Source organism: Chiloscyllium punctatum, chromosome 23, assembly GCF_047496795.1.
Source record: "Chiloscyllium punctatum isolate Juve2018m chromosome 23, sChiPun1.3, whole genome shotgun sequence".
NCBI classification, from domain to species: Eukaryota; Metazoa; Chordata; class Chondrichthyes; order Orectolobiformes; family Hemiscylliidae; genus Chiloscyllium; species Chiloscyllium punctatum.
In genome coordinates this window covers 88289585-88314341 of record NC_092761.1, presented here as the reverse complement: position 1 = coordinate 88314341, position 24757 = coordinate 88289585, and the positions used below count along the sequence as shown (strand labels likewise).

Genomic DNA, 24757 nt, shown 5'->3' with positions numbered 1-24757 from the left:
AGTATATTTAAAACAGAGATGGATAATTGCCCAGGGGATCAAAGGTTATGGGGAGAAAGTGGGGAAAATGGGGTTGAAAAACTGATCAGTCATGATCGAATGCTAAAGCAGACTTGATGGGCTGAATGGCCTAATTTCTGCTCCTATGTCTTCTGGCCTTTCTGTGCTGTAAAAATCACCATAATTGAATGTACAAGTCTCACTAACATTAGACACCAAACCTACGACTAGACAAGAAAAACATTCTGTGAAAGGCAAGGTGTCCCTGAAGGGACCAGGCTCCACCCTCTTCTGATAGGTCCCAACCCACAATCTGACAAAACATAGCAATGAGGGGCAGGAGTAGACTATCTGAGTCTCATTCTCTCCATAGAGAATCACAGAATCCCTACAGTGTAAGAAGAGGCACTGATCTCCAAAGAACATCTCACCCATACCCACCCCATCCCTGTAACCCTACATGAGGGTTTTTACCATGGCTAATCCACCTACCCTGCACATCCCTGAACAATATGGGAAATTTAGCAAGGCCAATCTACCCAAACCACACAGTTGGTATCATCCTGCATTGCAAACCATGAGTTACCTGAGTCGTCTGCCCAGCTTCCCCTTAAAATACATTGAAATGATTAACTTCACCCACTTCCTCTGTAACAGCAAGATCCACATTCTCATTTCTCATGTATTAGAAAATGTACTTATGCTGATAGCTACTAGACTTAAGTTTCTGTGATGAGTTTAATGAAACACAGGAACCAAAGGTGGATTCAGGTCTGAGGTGTCCAATGGTCATTCAGCCTCTGCCCTCTGTTCTCAGGCAAAGTTGATTATATAGCATAAAAACAAAATAAATCTGAAATAAAAACAGCTGAAGAAACTCAGCAGGTCTGGCAGCATCTGTAGAGACAAACAGTGTTTCAAGTCTGATATGACTTCTTCAGAACTCTTCTCTGCTGAATAGCAAGGTAAAAACAATGACTGCAGATGCTGGAAACCAGATTCTGGATTAGTGGTGCTGGAAGAGCACAGCAGTTCAGGCAGCATCCAAGTAGCTTCGAAATCTCTGTCTTTGAGCCAGAAGGTGTTCAGCCCAGCTCTTGTGTCCATCATCCAGACTGAGATTGTCAATGCAGTCCTGAAGGAATAATACACTGTTGAAAGCGTGTTCTTTTGGGTGAGACTGTGGGTTTTTATTCCCCATTGTCCTGTGGATCAATGCTGACTGTGTTTATTGAGCCAGAAAGAATACTGAAAATAATTCAGATGAGAAAATTAACATCCAATCAAGTTCGACACACCAAGAAGAAATAAGCTAAACACTAGGATTTATAAAAGACCTCACTACATCTGTGAAACAGGTAAAGAACAAAGAAAATTTACTCCCCAGGAACAGGCCCTTCGGCCCTCCAAGCTTGAACTGATCCAAATCCACTGTCTAGACCTTTTGCCCAATTCCTAAGTATCTGTATCCCTCTGCTCCCCACCTACTCATGCAACTATTCAAACGCACCTTAAATGAATCTACTGTGCCTGCTTCTACTACCTCTGCTGGCAACGCGTTCCAGGCACCTATCACCCTCTGTGTAAAGTACTTGCTGTGTACATCTCCTTAAACTTTTCACCTTTAATCTTGAATGCATGACCTCTTGTTATTGAACCCCTCACCCTGGGGGAAAAAGCTTATCTCTATCTACCCTGTCTATACCCTTCATGATTTTGTAGACCTCAATCAGGTTCCCCCTCAATCTCCATGTTTTCTAATGAAAATAATTCTAATCGACTCAACCTCTCTTCATAGCTAGCATCTTCCATACCAGGCAACATCCTTGTAAACCTTCTCTGCACCCTCTTCAAGCAGCCACATCCTTTTGGTAATGTGGTGATCAGAACTGCACACAATATTCTAAATGCGGTTGAACCAATTTTAACATATGACATCTACAGCCATTCCTTCATCTATCAACTTGGTCATTTCCTCAAAGAACTCTAAGTTGATAAGGCACAATCTACACCACATAAAACCATGTTGCCTATCACTGATAAGCTCATTCTTTTCCAAATATAAATAGATTTTATAACTCAGTACCTTCTCCAGCAACTTCCCCACCACTGACGTCAGGCTCACTGGTCTTAGTTACCTAGAATATTCCTACTATCCTTCTTGTGCAGGCAGACAACATGAGCAACCCTCTAGTCCTCTGGCACTTCACCTGTGTTTAAGGATGCTACAAAGATATCTGTCAGGGCCCCAGCTATTTCCTCTTTCTCCTCCCTCAGCAACCTGGGATAGATCCCATCTGGTCCTGGGAATTTGTTCACCTTAATATCCTTTAGCCTACCCAAAACATCTTCCCTCCTTATGTCAACATGATCCAGAGTAAACAAATTTTTATCTCTAATCTCAGCATTCATCACCTCCCACTCTTCAATGAACATTGATGCAAAGTAATCATTGAGAATCTCACCCGTTTTCTCAGGTTTGACACACAACCTTCCTTCCTTATCTTTTAGTGGACCAACCCTTACTCTGGTTACCATCTTTCTCCTTATATAAGAATAAAAGGCCTTGGGATTCTCCTTAATTCTGCTCACTAAAGTTATTTCATGACCCCTTTTAGACCACTTGATTCCTCACTTAAGATTGGTCCTACTCTCCTAATATTCCTCCAGGGCCCATCCTGTTCTTAGCTGCCTGGACCTATGTACGCTTCCCTTTTCCTCTTGGCTAGTCACACAATTTCTCCTGTCATCCACGGTTCACAAACCTTGCCTTTCCTCTCCCTTGTTTTGAAAGGGACATGCCTATCCTGCACTATCTTCAACCTAGCTCTTTAAAGCCTCCCACATATCAAATGTGGACTTTCCTTCAAATAGCTGTGTCCAATCCCCATTTCCCAGCTCCTGTCTAATTTTGATATAATTGGCCTTGGCCTGGTTTAGTACTTGTCCCTTAGGACCACTCTCATCGTTGTCTACGAGTATTCTAAAACTTATAGAATTGTAATCACTATTCCCAAAGAAATCCCTCACTGCAACTTCTACCACCTGTCCTGGCTATTTCCCCAGTACCAGGTCCAATATGGCTCCTTCTCTCGTCGAACTATTGACCTACTGCTCTAGAAAACTCCTGGATGCTGTCCCATCCAGAACTCTGACACCTAAGTGTATCCCAGTCAATGTTGGGAAAATTAAAATCTCCCATCACCACCACCCTGTTGCCTCTACCGCTTTCCATAATCTGTTTACCTATTTGTTCTTCTAGGGACAAGTACTAAACTAGGCCAAGGCCAATTATATCAAAATTAGGTAGGAGCTGGGAAATGGGGATTGTACACAGCTATTTGAAGGAAAGTCCACATTTTGATATGTGGGAGGCTTTAAAAAGCTAGGTTGAAGATAGTGCAGGATTGGCATGTCCCTTGTTGTTGGGAGGCCTGTAATACAGCCCCACCAATGTAACTGCACCCTTATTTCTAAGTTCTACCCATAATGCCTCACTGCTCAAGCCCTCCATATTGTCCACCTTTAGCACAGTCTGATATCATCCGTGACCAGCAATGCAACTCCTAACCCTCCCCTTACTTCCCTCCCTGTCCTGTCTGAAGCATCTATATCCTGCAACATTTAGTTGCCAATCATGCTCTTCCTTCAACCAAGTCCCTGTGATCATAAAACCATTGTCCATAATTATTTTTGACTTTGGCTAATTATTGGTATGTTGACTCCTCAGGTTGGGATATTTTGATATTTTTATTGATAAAATTGGTGTCCTGTCGGGAATTATTAGACACACTTTGGATGATTCCAGGACAGGTGATCCCTGGGGGAAGTAATCTGGACTGGTAACTGATTAAGACCATAAGACATGGGAGCAGAAATTAGGCCATTCAGCCCATCAGGTCTGTTCTGCCATTCAATCATGGCTGATAAGTTTCTCAACCCCATTCTCTTGCTTTCTCCCTGTAACCCTTGGTTGCCTTGATATTCAAGAACCAATCTCTCAGTCTTAAATATACTCAATGACCTGGCCTCCACAGTCTCCTGTAGCAATGAATTCCACAGATTCCCCACTCTCTGGCTGAAGAAGTTTCTCCTTATCTCCATTCTAAAAAGCCTTCCCTTTACTCGAAGGCTGTGCCCTCAGGTCCTAATCTCTACCAATGGAAACATCTTCCCAACATCTACTCTGTCCAAGCCATTGAGTATTCTGCAAGTTTCAATTAGGTCCCTTCTAAACTCCATTGAGTATAGACCCAGTCCTCAAACACGCCTCATATGTTAAGCTTTTCATTCCCAAGACCATTCTTGTGAACTTCTTCTGAACATGCTGCAGGACCAGTACATTCTTCCTGAGGTATGGGACCCAAAACTGTGCACAATACTTCAAATGTGGTCTAACCAGAGCCTTCCAGAGCCTCAGAAGTACATCCCTGCTAATACATTCAAGTCCTCTCAAAATAAACGCTATCATTGGATTTGCCTTCCTAACTACTGACTCAATCTGCAAGTTTACCTTGAGAGAATCCTGGATGAGAACTCCCAAGTCACTTTGCATTTCAGATTTCTAAATTTTCTCCCCATTTACAAAAAAGTCCATGCCTCTATTCTTCCTACCAAAGTGCATGACCTCACAATTTCCCACGGTGTACTCCATCTGCCACTTCTTTGTCCACTCTCCTAACCTGTCCAAATCCTTTTGCAACCTCCCTGCTTCCTCAATGTCACCTGTCCCTCTACCTATCTTTGTATCGTCTGCAAACTTAGCCAGATTGCCCTCAGTTTCTTCATTCAATTGATAATATAATGACTCGTTTGCAAATAAGTTTCATGATTTATTGTTGTTATTCCTCAGTCTCTTATCCTACAAGAAATGGAAAAGTGGCGGAAACTGAGACCAGTTGAGTTCGAGAATGGCATCTTGTGGCTTGAAGGTAGGTCTTTTTTGAATGATTCACTTTTGATATTTGGGAAGAAAAATAAAGACGCAAATTCTGAACCCAATGTTGGATTAGAAAACTCCCCACTCATTGAGGTCTCTGTTCACCCTCTCTGAATTCTGGGGAATTTGAAGTCACACAGACTTAACTCTCTTGCCTCTTCCATCAAAGCTCTTTATTCTTTTACAAAATTAACCTAACATAGATCAACATAGACACAAGCTGGATGACTGCAATATGTGTGCATACGTGCAAACACAAGCATACAAACCCAGACACAGACAATAGAACATAGAACATAGAACAATACAGCACAGAACAGGCCCTTCGGCCCACGATGTTGTGCCGAACTTCTATCCTAGATTAAGCACCCATCCATGTACCTATCCAAATGCCGCTTAAAGGTCGCCAATGATTCTGACTCTACCACTCCCACGGGCAGCGCATTCCATGCCCCCACCACTCTCTGGGTAAAGAACCCACCCCTGACATCTCCCCTATACCTTCCACCCTTCACCTTAAATTTATGTCCCCTTGTAACACTCTGTTGTACCCGGGGAAAAAGTTTCTGACTGTCTACTCTATCTATTCCTCTGATCATCTTATAAACCTCTATCAAGTCACCCCTCATCCTTCGCCGTTCCAACGAGAAAAGGCCGAGAACTCTCAACCTATCCTCGTACGACCTACTCTCCATTCCAGGCAACATCCTGGTAAATCTTCTCTGCACCCTCTCCAAAACTTCCACATCTTTCCTAAAATGAGGCGACCAGAACTGCACACAGTACTCCAACTGTGGCCTAACCAAAGTCCTGTACAGCTGCAACATCACTTCACGACTCTTGAATTCAATCTTGAATTCAATTCTCTTGAAACAAGAATGGGGGAAATGGTGGCATAGTAAACTGTCACAGATCAAATAATCGAGTGTCCCAGATTAATGTCTTGGGCACATAGGGTTTAAATTCCAAATCTGTTCTTCTCCCCAGTCTGGAGGGTTTTAGTTTTGTCAATTTTAACACATGTGGATGGTGATGTGTTACAGTTCACTCCGAATCTAAGTTGTTATGGTGACATTGACTACAACATGCATTTAAAAGTACATGTTCCCTGTAATTTGAAACAAGAATGGAAATTGCTGGAGAAGCTCAACAGGTCTGATAGCACCTGTGGAGAGAGAAACAGATTTAATGTTTTTGTTCTGCAGAAGGGTTGCTGGAACAGACACATTAAATTTGTTTTGCTGTCCCCAAAGATGATGCCAGACCTGCTGAGTTTCTACAGCAATTTGTTTTTGTTTCAGATTTCCAGCATTTGCAGTTCTTTGTTCTTTATTTCAGAATCAGGCACCCTGACTGATTTTCCTTTCCTATTCTGGGGCATGGGGGCCAGCTGCAGTTCTCCGATTGCACACTCACTGGAGTATGTGGCAGAGTTAGTTATCCACTCAGTAAACTCACTGAATCACAATGAGGGCTCAGTGAGGTGGTCTCATTTGCAGAGTGAATATTTCACCACATCCTTATTGAGGGAGGATCTGCTTCCAAGGAGAAGGCTAGCAGAAACAGATTCAACAGCCTCTCATCTGGTACTGAGGGTTTTGTGTTAATATTCCATTTGCTGGAATTGCAAAATGAGCAGAATTTTGAAAGTTAATGGAAAATTAGGCTGGGGGCAAATTAGCAAATGCCTGTTCTTTTTTCCTTTGTCTCTTTTTCCCCCTTATTTCCCCACACAACCACCTCACAGCGGTAGTGCTTCTAATTTGCCCCAGCACCTGTGTGTGTGTATATGCAGGTGTGAGACGCAGTGAAAGACAACAGGTGTAGAAATGTTTATTCATTTTCCACTTGCCGAGTGGTCAGTGTGACAAGTAATGCCCTTCTCAACAAAGGGCAATGTTGCATGATCAAACAGTGAAGGGGAGGGCAGGGATTAAACCAAAATAGAGTTAGAGGGGGAAATAAAACTCTCCACTCCCTGCGGCGCCCACCTCTCCCTGAACAGTTGAGGGTGTTGGTAGACACCGCGTGCTTCTTCTTTAGGCTCGAATGTAACCATGGAAATGACTGTTCTTTATCTGGAAGATGTAATTAAACTCAATTGAACTGTATTGTTAAATAATCTTCCTCTAAGCTGCATAGCTTCATGAGGACTATGCAGCAGAAAAAAATAATTAGAAGGAATTGAGATAAAGTTCTGGTTATATACGATATACAACCTGAAATAGTCATTTGGTCCAACCCGTGCATGTGGGTGATAATACTCCACTCATACCTCATATTTTCCCTCATGTAAAATTACCCCAATTAAATAATTGTGACAAGTTCAGCCCAGGTGGACCTCATAGAATAAGCATTGTCTGACTGGGGCTGTTAATCCAGTCCAATCAGAGAGCAGTAGCTGATAGATAAGAACAGCAGTGTCTTTGATTTAATCCCTGCCCTCCCCTTCACTTTTTGATCATGCAGCATTGCCCTTTGTTGAGAAGGGCACTGCTTGTCACTGGCCACTCGGGGGTATCCTTTCTTCCTGGTGGTGGAAACTGAATAAAGATTTGTGCACCTTGTGTCTCTCACTGTGTCTCACACCTGCTCACACACAAAAAAAAAGAAGAAAAAAGAAAAAAGAACAGGAATGTCAGACATCCTGTTCAATCTGAGAGCTGGCTCTGAGGGAGCTGCACCAGAGTCAAGGACTGTCCATATGGAAATATACGGAATACTGAATGGCCCCGTCAGATTAGATGTTGGGAAGATATTTCCATTGGTAGGAGAGACTAGGACCTGAGGGCATAAAAAAAAAGAACAGCAGTGTCTTTGATTTAATCCCTGCCCTCCCCTTCACTTTTTGATCATGCAGCATTGCCCTTTGTTGAGAAGGGCACTGCTTGTCACTGGCCACCCGGGTATTTCCTTTCTTCCTGCTGGTGGAAATTGATATGAAGATTGTACGCCTGCTGTCTTTCACTGTGTCTCACACCTGCACACACACACAACATGGGTGCAGAGGAAAATATAAGCACTACCACAGTTAGGTGGTAGTGTGGGGGCAAAGAGAAAGAGGGGGGAAAGACATAACCGGAAAAAAAACAGGAGTGTCTTTGATTTAATCCCTGCCCTACCCTTTACTTTTTGATCACACAGCATTGCCCTTTGTTGAGAAGGGCACTTGCCATTCGTGTGTTTCCTTTCATCCTGGTGGTGGAATATAAATAAAGATTTACACACTCATTGTTCTTCACTGTGTCCTACACACACACACACACACACACACACACACACACACACACACACACACACACACACACACACACACACACACACACACACACAAAAAGACTGAGGGACCTGGATCAGTGTGAAGGACTGTCCATGTGTAAATGAGATAACCAGAATCCAGAGAAAGTAATTTCCTGTCAGGGTGAAAGGAAAGGCTGGTAGATATAGAGAATGCTGGATGACGAAAGAAATTGAGGGTTTGGTTAAGAAAAAGAAGGAAGCATATGTCAGGTATAGACAGGCTAGATCGAGTGAATCCTTAAGAGTATAAAGGAAGCAGGAGTATACTTAAGAGGGAAATCAGGAGGGCAAAAAGGAGACATGAGATAGCTTTGGCAAATAGAGTTAAGGAGAATCCAAAGGGTTTTTACTAATACATTAAGGACAAAAGGATAACTAGGGAGAGAATAGGACCTCTCAAAGATCAGCAAGGTGGCCTTTGTCTGGAGCCGCAGAAAATGGGAGAGATACTAAACGAGTATTTTGCATCAGTATTTACTGTGGAAAAGGATATGAAAGAGATAGGAAGTAGTGAAATAGGTGGTGACATCTTGCAAAATGTCCATATTACAGAGGAGGAAATGATGGATGTCTTGAAATGCATAAAGGTGGATAAATCCCCAGGACCTGATCAGGTGTACCCAAGAACTCTGTGAGAAGCTAGAGAAGCGATTGCTAGGCCTCTTGCTGAGATATTTGTATCATCGATAGTCACAGGTGAGGTGCCGGAAGACTGGAGGTTGGCTAATGTGGTGCCATGCTTTAAGAAGGGGAGTAAGGACAAGCCAGGGAACTATAGACCAGTGAGCCTGACATCAGTTATGGGCAAGTTGCTGGAGGGAATCCTGAGGGACAGGATGTACAGTTATTTGGAAAGGCAAGGACTGATGAGGGATAGTCAACATGGCTTTGTGCATGGGAAATCATGTCTCTCAAACCTGATTGCGTTTTTGAAGAAGTAACAAAGGGGAATTGATGAGGGCAGAGCAGTAGATGTGATCCATTTGGACTTCAGTAAGGCGTTCTACAAGGTTCCCCATGGAAGACTGGTTAGCAAGGTTAGGTCTCACGGAAAAAAGGGATAACTAGCCATTAGGATACAGAACTGGCTCAAAGGTAGAAGACAAAGTGGTGGTGGAGGGTTGTTTTTCAGACTGGAGGCCTGTGACCAGTGGAGTGCCACAAAGATCGGTGCTGGGTCCTCTACTTTTTGTCATCTACATAAATGATTTGGATGTGAGCATAAGAGGTACAATTAGTAAGTTTCCAGATGACACTAAAATTGGAGGGTTACCTCAGATTACAACAGGAACTTCACCAGATGGGCCAATGGGCCGAGAAGTGGCAGATGAAGTTTAACTCCGATAAATGCGAGGTGCTGCATTTTGGGAAAGCAAATCCTAGCAGGACTTATACACTTAATGGTAAGGTCCTAGGGCGTGTTGCTGAACAAAGAGACCTTGGAGTGCAGGTTCATAGCTCCTTGAAAATGAAGTCATAGGTAGATAGGATAGTAAAGAAGGCGTTTGGTATGCTTTCTTTTATTGGTCAGAGTATTGAGTACAGGAGTTGAGAGGTCATGTTGCGGCTGTACAGGTTAGGCCACTGTTGGAATATTGCGTGCAATTCTGGTCTCCTTCATATCGGAAAGATTTTGTGAAACTTGAAAGCGTTCAGAAAAGATTTACAAAGATGTTGCCAGGGTTGGAGGATTTGAGCTATAGGGAGAGGCTGAACAGACTGGGGCTGTTTTCCCTGGAGTGTTGGAGGCTGAGGGGTGACCTTATAGAGGCTTACAAAATTGAGGGGCATGAATAGGATAAAAAGACAAAGTCTTTTCCCTGGGGTAGGGGAGTCCAGAACTAGAGGGCATAGGTTTAGGGTGAGAGGAGAAAGATAAAAGAAACTTAAGGGGCAACTTCTTCACACAGAGGGTGGTACGTGTATGGAATGAGCTGCTAAAGGAAATGGTGGACGCTGGTACAACTGCAACATTTAAGAGGCATCTGGATGGGTATATGAATTGGAAGGGTTTGGAGTGATATGGGCCGGGTGCTGGCAGGTGGGACTAGATTGGGTTGGGATATCTGGTCGGCATGGACGGGTTGAACCGAAGGGTCTGTTTCCATGCTGTACATCTCTATGACTCTCTAAGTAAAGGGTGACTTGGTGACAGGATACCGGCCCCTGTGGCGTTGTTTTATCCACAAGAGAAAATGTTCTCTTGGTTTCCATTCTATCAAGCTCTATTATAAATTTCCAAAACCCTTCACCTCGATTAGATTACCTCTCAGCCTTATTTTGTTTTCAAGGGAAAAGACTGAATCATTCCCAAACATTTCAGGCATCATCCTTGAAAACCTTTACTACACTGTCCTATCATCTCTAAATAAACTTTTAAATATAAATATAACACAACTCCACACAGTGTTCCAAGTGTTGCATAAGTTCAATGCAGGTTTAACATAATTATTGAAATGGTCATAGCTGAAACAGGGTCCTAAATTTGAAGAAAAAGGAACCATCAGAGTATGAGGCACAGGTTGGCAAGGATGGGTTGCAGAAATGTGTTACAGGGGTTAAGAGCAAATTGGCAACACTGCGTATTTAAAAAAACATGTGCATGAAAGACAACAATGATTAATTCCTGTTTGACATAAAAAATAAAACGTAATAAAAATAAATAAAACACATTAAATTTGGGATATCAGATTTAAAGAGGAGACATTTAGAGTTGCCCATATATGTAGCAAGTTTGAGGATTTGGAGAATTGCAAAATTTAGCAAGCCTAACGACAAGAGGGGTGAAATAGAGGACAAGAGTAAAATTGCAGGGAACATAGAAACTGATCATAAAATCTTATAGAAAAATGAGAAGAGAAAATGATTACTAAGGACAAATACAAGCCCCTCACTGTCAAATTTTAATGGGGAACAAAGAAATAACAAGAATTGAACACAAAAGTGGGAACAAATAACCTCCTGGAAATAGGTCTAGGTCTAGTGAGAGAACAGAATTAATGAAAATCAGTATTAGTGAGAAAATTCTTCGGAAAATTAATGGGATTAAAGGCTGACAAATCCCCAGGGCCTGATAATCTACATCCAAGACTACGAAAGGAAGTGCTGAAAATGTGTTGCTGGAAAATGTGTGGCAGATATCCTTCCATATCCGCCACAAATTTACTGCATCCACTGCACCCGATGTGGCCTTCTCTGTATTGGAGAGACAGGCCGCCTACTTGCTGAACGTTTCAGAGAACACCTCTGGGACACCCGGACCAACCAACCCAACCACCCCGTGGCTCAACACTTTAATCCCCCTCCCACTCCGCCAAGGACATGCAGGTCCTTGGCCGCCTCCATCGCCAGACCATGGCAACACGACGGTTGGAGGAAAAGTGCCTCATCTTCCGCCTAGGAACCCTCCAACCACAAGGGATGAACTCAGATTTCTCCAGTTTCCTTATTTCCCCTCCCCCCACCTTGTCTCAGTCAAATCCCTCGAACTCAGCACCGCCTTCATAACCTGCAATCTTCTTCCTGACCTCTCCACCCCCACCCCCACTCCGGCCTATCACCCTCACCTTAACCTCCTTCTACCTATCGCATTTCCAATGCCCCTCCCCCAAGTCCCTCCTCCCTACTTTTTATCTGAGCCTGCTTGGCACACTCTCCTCATTCCTGAAGAAGGGCTCATGCCCGAAACGTCGATTTTCCTGCTCCTTGGATGCTGCCTGACCTGCTGCGCTTTTCCAGAAACACATTTTCAGCTCTGATCTCCAGCATCTGCAGTCCTCACTTTCTCCTACTAAAGGAAGTGGCCCTGTAAATATTGGATATATTGCTTGTCATCTTCCAAAGTTCTACACACACTGGAGAATTCCTACAGATTAAACGGTGGCTGTTTTAACCACGATTTTAAAAAGAGAAGCAATAAAACAGACAATTACAGACCTGTTAGACTAACAGATGGGGAAAATACTACAGCCTATAATAAAAGATGCGATAATAGAACATTTTGAACGCATTAAATGAGATCTGGATTGATGAAAGGTAAATCATGCTTTACAAACCCACTGGAATTCTTTGAGGATGTAATTACCAGAGTAGATGCATTTAGATTTTCAGAGGGCTTTTGATAAGCTCCTTCATTAGAGTTTAGGAGACAAGCTTAAAGCACATGGGATACAGAGTAATATATTGGCATGGATTAAGAATTGTTTGACAGACAGGAAACAGAGTGGGAATAAATTGGTCTTTTCTAAATGGCACGTAATGTTTGGTAGGGTACTGCAAGGATCGGTACTTAGACCCCACTATTCACATTATATATTAATGACCTAGAACTGCAACATTTCCAAGTTTACTGATGACACAAAACAGGGTAAGATTGTGAGTTTTCACGAAATGCAAGGAGTCTTAACATGATTTAGACAAGTTGAGTGGGTGGGCAAACACATGACAAATGCAGTACAACAAGGTTAGATGTGAAGTTTAGTATGGAAAAAAGAAATATAAAGTATTTAAATGGCAATATATTGGGGAGTGTAGAGCACAAAATGATCTATGTTTTCTTGTACACCAGTAAATGAAAATAACAGGCAACTGCATCAAGCAATTAGGAAGGCAAATGGTATACTGTACCTTCAGTACAAGAGGGATTTGAGTTCAGCAGTAGGGATGTCCCAGATTTCATGTTTTGGTTCCAGTGACCCTTCTCCAGAACTGGAACTGAAACATTAAATCTGTTTCTCTCTCTCTCTCCACAGGTTCTGTGAGACCTGCCAAGTTTCTCTAGCAATTTCTGGTTTTGTTTCAAATTTCAGGGAATGTTGATTATAACATGCAATTAAAGGTACTTGTCACCACAATAACTTGGATTCTCAGTGAACTGTAACACATCGCCATCCATACGTGTTAAAAATTCAGAAGGTTAGATTCTCATGGGGGCAACTGGGGCTCCTTACAATTTAACCAGAACTTGCTTCTACATCTTTGTGCTGCCCTTAGTGACCTTCATGCAGCCACTAACACATTACAACTTTTGGAACATTGAAATCTTATCCACTTTGCATATGCAGGATGTGAACATGACCAAGTCTGAAAAACTATTGAAATTTACTTTGAAAAGCCCCAGCTCTTGAAAATATCAATATCTGATCAGATGCTGGGTGTGAATGGAAAAATATGATTATCTACAAATCTAACCTGCTCAGAGATAGAGAGAAGATAGAGAGGCATAACTGTTTCCATTAAGACTGAAATTAAACATTTTAACTTTTTGATCAGTAGCTTGAGCATTTTTGGCTATTTGGACAATTGAAATTATACCACACAGGAGAGTCCCTTCTGACCTATCGACTTTGCACTGATCTTTCTACACTAATCTCACTTTCCATCACGTGGCTTATGTTCCAACATTGAATGTTATGACATTTCTAGTACTCATCCACATACAATCCATTGTTCTGAACTGGCCAAGGCATTATATGGAATCAAAATCAGAAATTGTTGGAAATTGTCAGGCAGCATCTGTGGAAAGAAAGCAAAATTAACGTTCCAGGTCTATTGACCCTTCTCATGAATGCAGGTCTAGACCTGCTGGGTTTTTCCAACAACTTTTTTGTTTTGCTTCTGATTTCCAGCATTTGTGGTTCTTTTGGCTTTTTTAAGGGATTATATGGATCTGAAATGATTAGGGATTTAATTTTCTCATTTCCTTCAGTTAGTTCTCTTGGACAATCTGATATCAACCTTGGTTTAAGTTATAGATGACATAATTTCAACTATTAATTTCCCATACCCTCATCCCAAAGTCTGAGGCATAACCAAACTGCTCTCTGGTGACTAGGTAGCAGACTAATTCTTAAACATAAACCCACAGACTTCCTGGTGTGGTAATTCAGCAAGAGCCATAACATTGCTCAGAATGCAAAGAACAAACCCACTGAACAATCTCAGACCTTTACATCTTGCAAATTGATCACCAAATGTTGTTTAAGGTTCAGAAGACCAAAAAAACCATTCCTTAAAAGAATTGTTTTTAGTCAATGCTGATAATTTTGAATAATTTGTTGTGGCACACCTCAGTCAGGTACTCACTACTCCGTGAATACTCAGCGTAGGTTAAACACTACTCGCCTGGTGTGTTAAGTATCAGTTCAGCCCAGGAAATGATATGAGATGTTAACTTTATATTTAGCCATCAGTTGTGGGTGACACTACGGGTCAAAAAGCCATGGGTTCAAGTCCCATTCAGCAGAGCTGAGCTCAGAAACCAGGACTGAGGGAATGCTGTCTTTCAGATGGGATGTTGAATGCTATTCACAAATTCCCAAAACACTTTACTGTTCCTTTTACTTTTGGCGTGGAGTCTCTTATGACAGAATTAATGCAGACAGTCTTGAGTGCCTGAAGGACTTTCCCCGCACTGTAAAGTGAAGTACTGGAACTATTGGTTGGTGCCTCAGTTTAACATCACATCTGAGAGATGGCAATCCACACAATGCAGCACTCTGCAATAAAAGTGTCTGCCTAGCTCAATACTCTGAGGTGGAGTCTTTTCAGTAGGAGGTGAAAGTGCTACCCACTGATCCATAACTGACAATATACAGCTCAGTTTTATTTTATGATTAATTTTTGAATGATACTTATCAATAACAACCAATACAGCAAGTAGTCAAGAATTAATTCTTTCTTTTCTTTTATAACCCGTGCGGAAACATGAAGAATCTCCAAGAGGTAAGATATGGAAACTTCCAAATATTTAAATGTTGAAGAGTCTATTTTTGTGGTTCCATTCTCCAATACTGTCAGACACTTCCTTCCCTCTCCTTGACATCTCGGCATAAAGTTTCTTTTCTCTATTGTAATGCAGTTGATGATCCATTTAAATCCTTGTGTAAATACGTTTAAAAAATAACTTGCATTTCTATAGCACCTTGCATGACATCATTAAAATACTATTGAAGCATAGTCCCTGAAATAAATGAAGCAGGACAACCAATATATACACAGCAAGTCCCTGCAAATGGCTGTATGATAATGACAGGATCATCTGTGCTTTTTAATGTTAAATCCATTGTTTGGAATAGTGCCTATAGAGTCCTTACCATTCTGCTGGGAGGGTGTACAGGATCATTGGCTTGACAGCTCATCCGAAAGAGCTGTTTGGCCAGCACAGCACTAACTAAGATCATTTGCTTTGAAGTGGGATTAGAAGTCATGACCTTCTCGGTCCAAGAGGAGAGCTACTGAGCCACAGCTGACAATTCAGGGAATGGCTAAGGGAATGATGGAGGGAGTCAAGCGTTGGTGAGGAGATACTGAGAAGCTAAAAGAACTGGGGTGCATGCTGGAGAGATTACAGTTTCAGCAAAGAGAATCCAGGCAGGTGATGACATTTGAGTTGTTGTTGCTGGACTTGTATTCCAGAGATTGTGGTATTTCTCTGGAGACCCAGGTTCATTGCCTTCCAAAATTTTTTAATTTTTTAAAACTGAAAAAAATTGCAAACTAAATGGCTATCTGGCTAGATGTGGTAAAACCCATTTGGCTCACTACTGCCTTTCTTAAGGAAGGAAATCTGCCATCCTTACCTAATATCTTGATTCCAGACCCATAGCAATACAGTTGACTCTTAATTGGTCTCTAAAATGGCCCAGCAGGGCCAGTTGTGTAAACATCTCAAAAGTCTCAAAGCAATGAAGCCAAACTGGAAATGATGACAACAGACTCAACCCTGCTGACCTTATTAGCTTTTAATATTATTGGCTTTACTATCTCACAGACTACAGCCAAGGTAGGGTGAACCTTCTCACTGACTAGTCAAGCAATAGCCATACTCATGGAATTGTACCTTACAGATGGTGACCCAAACACCATTACTTGGTCTGTACTGCTAATGTGACAGGACAGATTGATATAACAGTGGTATACAGTTAGGAGGGCGTGGCCTTGGGAGTCCGCAATATTGATGTCTCATGACATCAAGTCAAACATGGACAAGGAAATCTTCTCCTGATTACTACATATCAAACCCTTGCCTCTTGACTGATGAATCTGAACACATCTTGCAAGAAGCACTGAGGGCATTAAGGAACAGAATGTACTCTGAGTGGGGGACTCCACCACCAAGAGACACTCAGTAGCACTAGTACTGACTGAGACAACCGAGTCCCAAAGGAAAACATTGTGAGACTGGATCTGTAGCTGGTGGTGAGGGAAACATTTCTTGATGTCCCAATCTACTAGTAACAGATGCATCTGTCAGTATCCCATCTTCACACTGAATGCCTCCATCATGATGTGTGGCACTACTACAGCACTTAGTGGGATAGATTTTGAACAATTCATGACTTGTCAGAGAATCATAGAATCCATACAGTGCAGAAAGAGGCCATTTGGCCCATTGAGTCTACACTGACCTTCTGAAGAGCATCCCACTCCACCCCCATAACCCCACATTTACTATGGCTAACCCATCAACCTGCACAACACTGGACACTATGGGTCAATTTAGCATGACCAATCAACCTAACTTGCACATCTTTGGACTGTGGAAGGAAACTGGAGCACCCAGAGGATACCTACACAGACAGTTATCTGACGCTGGAATCAAACCCAGATCCATGGTGCTGTGAGGCAACAGTGCTAACCACTGAGCCAGTGTCACCCCAGTTCTCTCTAGCTGAGTAATAAACAAAACCACTAGCTTTTTACATTTATTAGAGATAAGGATGTAGGGAACAGTGGAAAGACTTTTAAGGAAGTATGCCATCCCAAAATTCTGATAATGCATTAAAGTTTTTAAATTATGGGCCTGATTTTCCAAGAAGTGAGAACCCTACACATTCCAATCAAGATTCCTTCAAAAGTGTGGAGCCATAATTCCATTCTGATAATTTCCACAGTGCAGAACTATCATAGGAAGGTTATCTGCGTAAGTGATGGTGTTCCCATTGTTATTGGTTGTGATGATGTCACAGGCTCAGGAGCAGGTTCCTATTTCGAATTCTATGGGAATTGTGATTTTAGAAAAGACCTTTTTGATGTTGTCACCTGTCTGTAAAATACTTCATTTTTGTTTAGATTTCGAGGAAGACTGTCTCGAATTTTCACACAAGGACAGTGTGTTTGTGAAGGATTTTCATCAGAAACTATTGGTATTCACAGGAAAACAAAGTTGCGGAGAAGCAAAATTTCGTGATCTGAATAAGAAAGAAAAGGCTGATGGTATTTTTTTGTTGGGAAATTTAACAAATGAATAATCAATGAACATGTGCCATTTTGAAGTTCTGATTCAATTTATTTTCTTGTTTGTTAGATGTTTACGTATGTACTGAAAGAGGCTGAGCAATTGCAATAGAATCTATAATTAACAGGGTAAAGCACATACTGTGTGCCTGTTGGGTTTAGTGTTTTGCTGTATTGGGTCAATGTATAAAAAAAACTGCAGAATGATTACAGCATAGCAAGAGGCTGTGGGAAAGGAATTCACCTCCTCATACACTCCCAACCCATTCCCCATGGACCTATATATTTTGACTTTGTTAGATGGGTGATCCAGCTCCCTCTCTGCACCACAATCTCAGGCAGTGGCCTCCAGATCTGAACCATCTTTTGCAATGAAAACATTTCCTCCTATCACCATTCCCTCTTTCCTTCTGATCATCAATTTTGCACCATAGGGAAGTTTCTCACTTTCTTACTCAACAAAACCTCATAATGGTTTTGAACACATCTATCAAGTATCCTCTTTTCTAAGGAAAATAGTCCCAACTACTCCTGTTTATAAACAGAACTGAATGCCTTTAAATTCTTCTTAAATTGTGGTGCCTAGAAGTGACCATTTACCAATCCAAATAATGTTGAGTAACTTGGGTCAGAAAGTCCCACCTGTTCATTCTCTAACTTTGTTGGTACAATGCTGATTATGAAACTTGCCGCGTATCCCATAGCCACTGCTAACTCACTCCCTGTGCCATGGTTCATTCTTATCCCAGCTACACTGCCCACTGTCCAAAGTTGCTTCTACCCTCCGATAACTCAAACTCCTAATGTCAGTACTGATTTGCCAGGCAACAGACTCTACAATTACAAACCCCACCCAATCCCTGTCTGACAGCCATGAGACACAGAGTCCATTTATCTGTTGCTGGGGTAAAAATCATGGAATCCCCTTTCTAGCAGCACTGAGAGTGTCCCTTCATTACCTGGACTATAACAGTTCAAGAAGCCTGTTCATCACCATCTTCTCAAGAGACAATTAGGAATAAGCAATAAACACTGGTCTTGCTTAGACTGTCAAAATGCCATGAACAAATCATGAAGTTTCTGTACCCAAACACTTGCTCGAAAACCCGAGATTCTATTACATTCTCATCTGACCAAATACATTTCTGCTGTTGTTTTTAAGTAGTTGTGCATCTGAGCTCCCAACTCCTTCTGATCTTCTCCTCACCTAGTCTCTCATATTTGCAAAATAATTATTTAATTATAATAAAATGGAAGGGTGGTGTGACTAGATAGAAATTAGCTGCTGACTCTTAGTCACTAATTTGATTTTTTTAAATCCCTCTGTGATCAGCAATGAGGCCTGACAACTTAGTGAATGGTAAGTTATTCGGAACTGAATATCTAGAAATACACAGAAATTACAATTAGAAGTTTTGTGAAAGTGGTCATTCTCCAATCTGCAACATTTAGGGTTTCTTTGCAAATCAACCCAGTGAAAAGGCAAAGGTTAAAGCTCTTGTGGCATAGTGGTAGTGTCTACCTCTGAGTTAGAAAATCCAGATTCAAGTCCCATCCTGTTCCAGAGGTGTTATGACAGAGCTGAAAATGTGTTGCTGGAAAAGCGCAGGTCAGGCAGCATCCAAGGAGCAGGAGAATCGACGTTTCGGGCATGAGCCCTTCTTCAGGATTCCTGTCTGACCTGCTGCGCTTTTCCACCAACACATTTTCAGCTCTGATCTCCAGCATCTGCAGTCCTCACTTTCTCCTCGTGTTATGACATAGCCAAACACATTTATAAAAAACAATAATGTCTACAATTGTACCAGGCAGCTTCGTGACTAACTTTCAACAAGAAAGTAAATTTGGGCTTTTCAAGGGAAAGATGGTCTTTCAGCTCTCTTAAACTTCAATCATTAGTTAGCAGAACATAACTCACGAGACTGGTGACACCTCATGTGTGTTAGATCAAAATTAACTCTCTGTCTCTCAGGAGTCCTGCCTAGGGCTGATTTGGAGCAGGAGATTAAAACTGACCAGATAACCTGATGGCTTTGTGGCTAATTGCATCATCTAGGGGTTGTCTTGATTCGAGTGGTGTTGGAAAAGCACAGCAGGTCAGGCAGCATCCGAGGAACAGGAAGATCGATATTTTGGGCAAAAGTCCTGATGAAGGACTTTTGCCTGAAATATCGATTTTCCTGCTCCTCGGATGCTGCCTGACCTGCTGTGTTTTTCCAGCACCACTCTAATCAAGACTCTGATTTCCAGTACCTGCAGTCCTAACTTTTGCCATCTAGGGGTGGTGTGGAGCCCCACAAAGTAGGACACGGGAGTGATTTTGCATCTGAGCTAAGTCAGATTATACTACATCTTAGAGCAGATCCAATTTCTTAACATCTGAAACTGAGCTCCGCCCGGAGGCTCACTGAAGATGTTACCTAGTATAGTAATAAAACGTCTGAAAAAGAACCTACATCCAGAACTAGGCCTTAACGCCAGTTTGTACTGGCTCCATGGCTCTCCCCAATATCTCTTCCAAATAGCATTTGACCCTAGGTCATTGATATAGAAGGGCAATTTGATCAGCAAAAGCATCACAGTTCAACCAGATCTCAATACCACCTCATGAACACGTCTTCATGGAAGGGGTAATTGCAAAATGTGGAATGGCTGGTGATTAGATTAGATTAGATTACTAACAGTGTGGAAACAGGCCCTTCGGCCCAACAAGTCCACACCGCCCCGCCGAAGCGAAACCCACCCATACCCCTACATCTACCCCTTACCTAACACTACGGGCAATTTAGCATGGCCAGTTCACCTGACCCGCACATCTTTGGATGGGAGTAAAGATTTTTAAAAGTTATCATATTAAAATAATGAATTCTCCATTTTGGGGGGATGGAATTAACTTAGTTCAATTAGTCTAAACTGTGCTGACCTTTAAAACTTAGAAGTTACTCCTGACTTACTATGTCAAAATGTTACAGAACTGTGAACAACTCTATAAAATCTTATTTTAATCTTTTCTAATATAAGGGAAACAATCTCAAATTTGCCAGCATCCCAACATGACTGAAGTCTCTCACCTGGCACTATTCTAATAAAGCTTCTCCGTATTACAGCTTGGACATCCTTCTAACAATGCAAAGCCAAAATTGGACAGTGCTCTGGTCAGGGCCCAACCATACTTCTATAAAGGTCTAGCCTAAGTTTCTTGCTTTTGTAATCTGTGCTTCTATTTATAAAGTTAAGATTTGCATGTTTTTGTTAATCAGCATTCTAATATATCCTAAACTTCTGTGCATATGTACATTCCCAGGTTCACGGGGACCAGTTTGATTCAAGTTACAAAAATGATTGCTTATGCTTTGTTTTTGTCCTCTTCATAGGCATCAAGTTTGACGTAATTTACCACGAGTTAACAAACTGCAAAACATGTGGATTCAAGGATTCATTTCCAGTCTCCTTTGTAGTTCATTACAACTCAAAGACATATCAAATGTCATGCAGCGAGTCCAAATGTATTGAATTTCTAGTGAGTGCAGTTCTAAGATTATTATAATAAATCTTCACCTCAAGGCATGCTTTCCCATACTGACCAGGAGGGATAACAGGTTGAGAAACAGAACATGTTACCCTTCTCTCACTCACGATCAGCAGCCAGCTGGAAAGCTGTACAAAAAGGGTCTCAAGCTCAGCTTGACATTTAATAGGCTATGGGGCGCTACAATTGCTTTTAAAATACTTGGAGTCAAAAATAACCTCTCAGGCAGATATAGTTGAGGAAACACAAATTTCCACTCCACATAGCAATGGGTTGCACGTCCTTAGCTTTAATACATCCATGTCTTTTAATTCATTCATGGGAGATACATGCTACTGGTAAGGGAAGAGGGTGATGGGAAACCACTTGTTGAACTGCACCAGTCCATGTGGTGTTGGTATAGCCACAGCTCTCCAAGTTTTGGCAGATGTTCATAAGGAGGACTTTACAGGGTCACAGTAGGCATTTGTCATTTCAGACTCCCAGGTACTCAAAGTATAACATTATAAAATAAAGGAAATATTCTCTTCCTCTGGAAGTGAACGCAGTATCCTTTATGGCCGTAAGAACTTGTTTCATGAATTTTAATAATTTCTGTATCTGCATTCTCTGGTTTCTTTGCTCCTTATTATGTTTAGTTTCTTAGGGGAAATATTGCACTTAGAATAAACTACTAGAATAAATATGCTGTGACAAATTTTGATTTTTATTTCTTTTCTTTTTAAAAATCAGGAGCAGAATACCACAGCAGAAGAAATAGTGGATAGGAGCAAACGCAACATCATATTCTACAGGAAAGTTCTCGAGGGACAATTTTCAATGTTTGAATCGGAGTTGGCACGTGGTTACTGGTTGTGTGCAGAAGATGAAAAGGGACTTTATAAATTAGCATTGAAGGAGGTGAAAGTAGATGTTGACGAAGGAACCCTGCTGAGGTTGGCACCGTGTAGCAAAAAATAGAATACTGGGAAGAACAGACCAACTAGAACCCCAAAATTAAGCTGATGCCTCCCACACCCCCCTAAAAATGTGCAACATTGAGAATGACTTTAAGCTGACATTTTACATTAGTGACCTGTACATTTTAATTCACACTGCAGTTATTTTAGGCATTGCATCACCATTTTCCCCCCAAATTGATTATAATTATCAGTGGTTTGTAAAAAGAAATGTACATAGAGTAGTTGCCTCAGGGAAAATGTAGTCAAGCAAATGTTTTGATTTGCTATGGGGTTAATCTGTAACTTTACGAGTGTAAGGATATTTTTAGAAATAGTTGCTTAAGCAGAGAAGGAACAAGTTAACATTTTGTTTGAATAATCAGATCTGATGAAGATCGAGAGTTGCACAATTATTCTTACATATGGAACAAAGTTGCTTATCTACCTGTAAAGTTGCTTAACTATATTTAGTGCATTTTACCATCCTTTTGTCATTGTGGAAACACTTGCAGGTAGGTTTACCTGCTACAGAATTACTTTTTTTTAAAAAAATCTATGATGCCTGTCACTTATACTTGTTCAAATTTGTTCAAACGCAATTGAAATAGATTCAAACTGAGGTCTACTCAGGGAAGCTGGACCCTTTACCTTTGGCAACCTTGTGTGGGGCAATAAACCCTACCCAGCATGGTTTTTCTGTAACAATCCTCCAACACAGTAAGTGTCCTCATCATTGATATTCATTTATAACAGATAGTCAGGTCCTCTAACCAACGCTATACTCATGTAACATTTTTGGATTGAACTAATCATGTTTGTTGGGTGAGACCAGGCAGGGGTGACAGAGGGGCAAACAACCTATCATTTGATTGTTATAATGCAGTCTGGTCAAGACATTTTCAGCTGTCACCCTGTGGTTTGTGATGGATTTAAGACCTGTAAATACTTTGAAATTTCTTGAGGCAAAAATAACAATCAAGGAAAATGTTTATAACTAAGAATCTGGTTTCCATGCTCATTAGAACAAATGGCGAGTATGTATGCATATATATTATATAAATAAAACAAATTTCTGGAAATTCTCAGCTTTGATTGCAAAAGGTTAATTTTTCAGGTTGAGGTGATATTTTATCAGTGTCGAGGGGTTCAAAAATACACTTTTGCTGTCAAATAACTTGCTGTTTCATTAAAAAAAGCCTCAAGTAGATTTGAGAGCTGGGTTGGAGTGGAGAGTCTAGTTTAGTGGTAACATTATGTCTCGGTCAAAAGCTGATGAATACTGATATTGTTTCAGACAGTCCTGGCAAGGCAAGTCAAGACTAGAATATGGATTCTAAATACTGGGTTGCCTTCCAGTGAGAGGGTCATCTCTATTTAGAGTGACCAGTGGGTCAGGAGTATTATTTCTATTTTAGGCCAAAGGAACAGAGGACCAAGAGTGGACTGACTAGTCTGTCTAGAATGGAGGAGAAAGTGAGGACTGCAGATGCTGGAGATCAGAGCTAAAAAAATGTGTTGCTGGAAAAGCACAGCAGGTCAGGCAGCATCAAAGGAACAAGAGAATCAACGTTTTGAGCATAAGCCCTTCTTCAGGAATGAGGGGGGTGTGCCAAGGCTAAGATAAAAGGTAGGGAGGAGGGACTTGGGGGAGAGGGTGTTGGGAATGCGATAGGTGGAAGGAGGTTAAGGGGAGGGTGATAGGCCGGAGAGGTCAGGAAGAAGATCGCAGGTCAAGAAGGCGGTGCGGAGGCCGAGGGTTGGGACTGAGAGAAGGTGGGGGGGAGGGGAACTGAGGAAGCTGTAGAAATCTGCATTTATCCCTTGTGGTTGGAGGGTTCCTAGGCGGAAGATGAGGCGCTCTTCCTCCAGGTGTCGTGTTGCCATGGTCTGGCGATGGAGGAGGCCAAGGACCTGCATGTCCTTGGCGGAGTGGTAGGGGGAGTTGAAGTGTTCAGCCACGGGGCGGTTGGGTTGGTTGGTGCGGGTGTCCCAGAGGTGTTCTCTGAAACGTTCCGCAAGTAGGCAGCCTGTCTCTCCAATGTATAGGAGGCCACATCGGATGCAGTAAATGGTGTGTGTGGAGGTGCAGGTGAATTTGTGACGGATATGGAAGGATCCCTTGGGGCCTTGGAGGGAAGTGGGGGGGGGGGGTGGGCACAAGTATCTAGAGGTTGGCGGGGTGATAGGTGAGGACCAGAGGGGTTCTGTCCTGGTGGCGATTGGAGGGGCGGGGTTCAAGGGCAGAGGAGCGGGAAGTGGAGGAGATGCGGTGGACAGCATTGTCAAACACGTCTGAGGGGAAATTGCGACCTTTGAAGGAGGCCATCTGTGTTGTTCGGTATTGGAATTGGTCCTCCTGGGAGCGGATGTGGCAGAGGCGAAGAAATTGGGAATATGGGATGGCGTTTTTACAGGGGGCAGGGTGGGAGGAGGAAATAAAAATGGGAAACTAGTTGTTCTTCTTAGCTAAGTTACTCAAGGATATCTCATGCAAAGTTTTACAAGTCGTGGCCTGACCCAAAACACTGCAATAAAAAGTCGTTTGTTTTAATTGAGTGCATAGGTTTATTCTAACTAGGTTTCAACTTTTACTAGAGTACTACTTAAGGTAATTGCTTAAAGCTGTAAATTACATATTATGTACAAATTAACAATTTGTATGAATGTAGAAATGTCCAATAATAAACATCATTGAAACAGATTCTTCAATATTTGAAACATCCAGGATTGCTGATTTCTATATCATTACATATTAACAAATAGTAATGACTTAAACAATTGTTTTTAAACAGTTGTAAAAGAACATACTAT

At 41.7% G+C, this 24757-nt stretch overlaps 1 protein-coding gene across 1 annotated transcript; it reads left to right on the top strand.

Annotated features, from left to right (window-relative positions):
• The first annotated feature begins 1316 nt into the window (after positions 1-1316).
• LOC140494232 (interleukin-18-like) lies at positions 1317-24078 on the top strand. Its single transcript, XM_072593450.1, has 7 exons — positions 1317-1358; positions 4853-4931; positions 14951-14962; positions 17312-17455; positions 18810-18836; positions 20851-20996; positions 21738-24078. The coding sequence occupies exons 2-7, from the start codon at positions 4871-4873 to the stop codon at positions 21963-21965; spliced, it is 618 nt and encodes a 205-aa protein (XP_072449551.1). The 5' UTR covers positions 1317-1358; positions 4853-4870; the 3' UTR covers positions 21966-24078.
• The last annotated feature ends 679 nt before the right edge of the window (positions 24079-24757 follow it).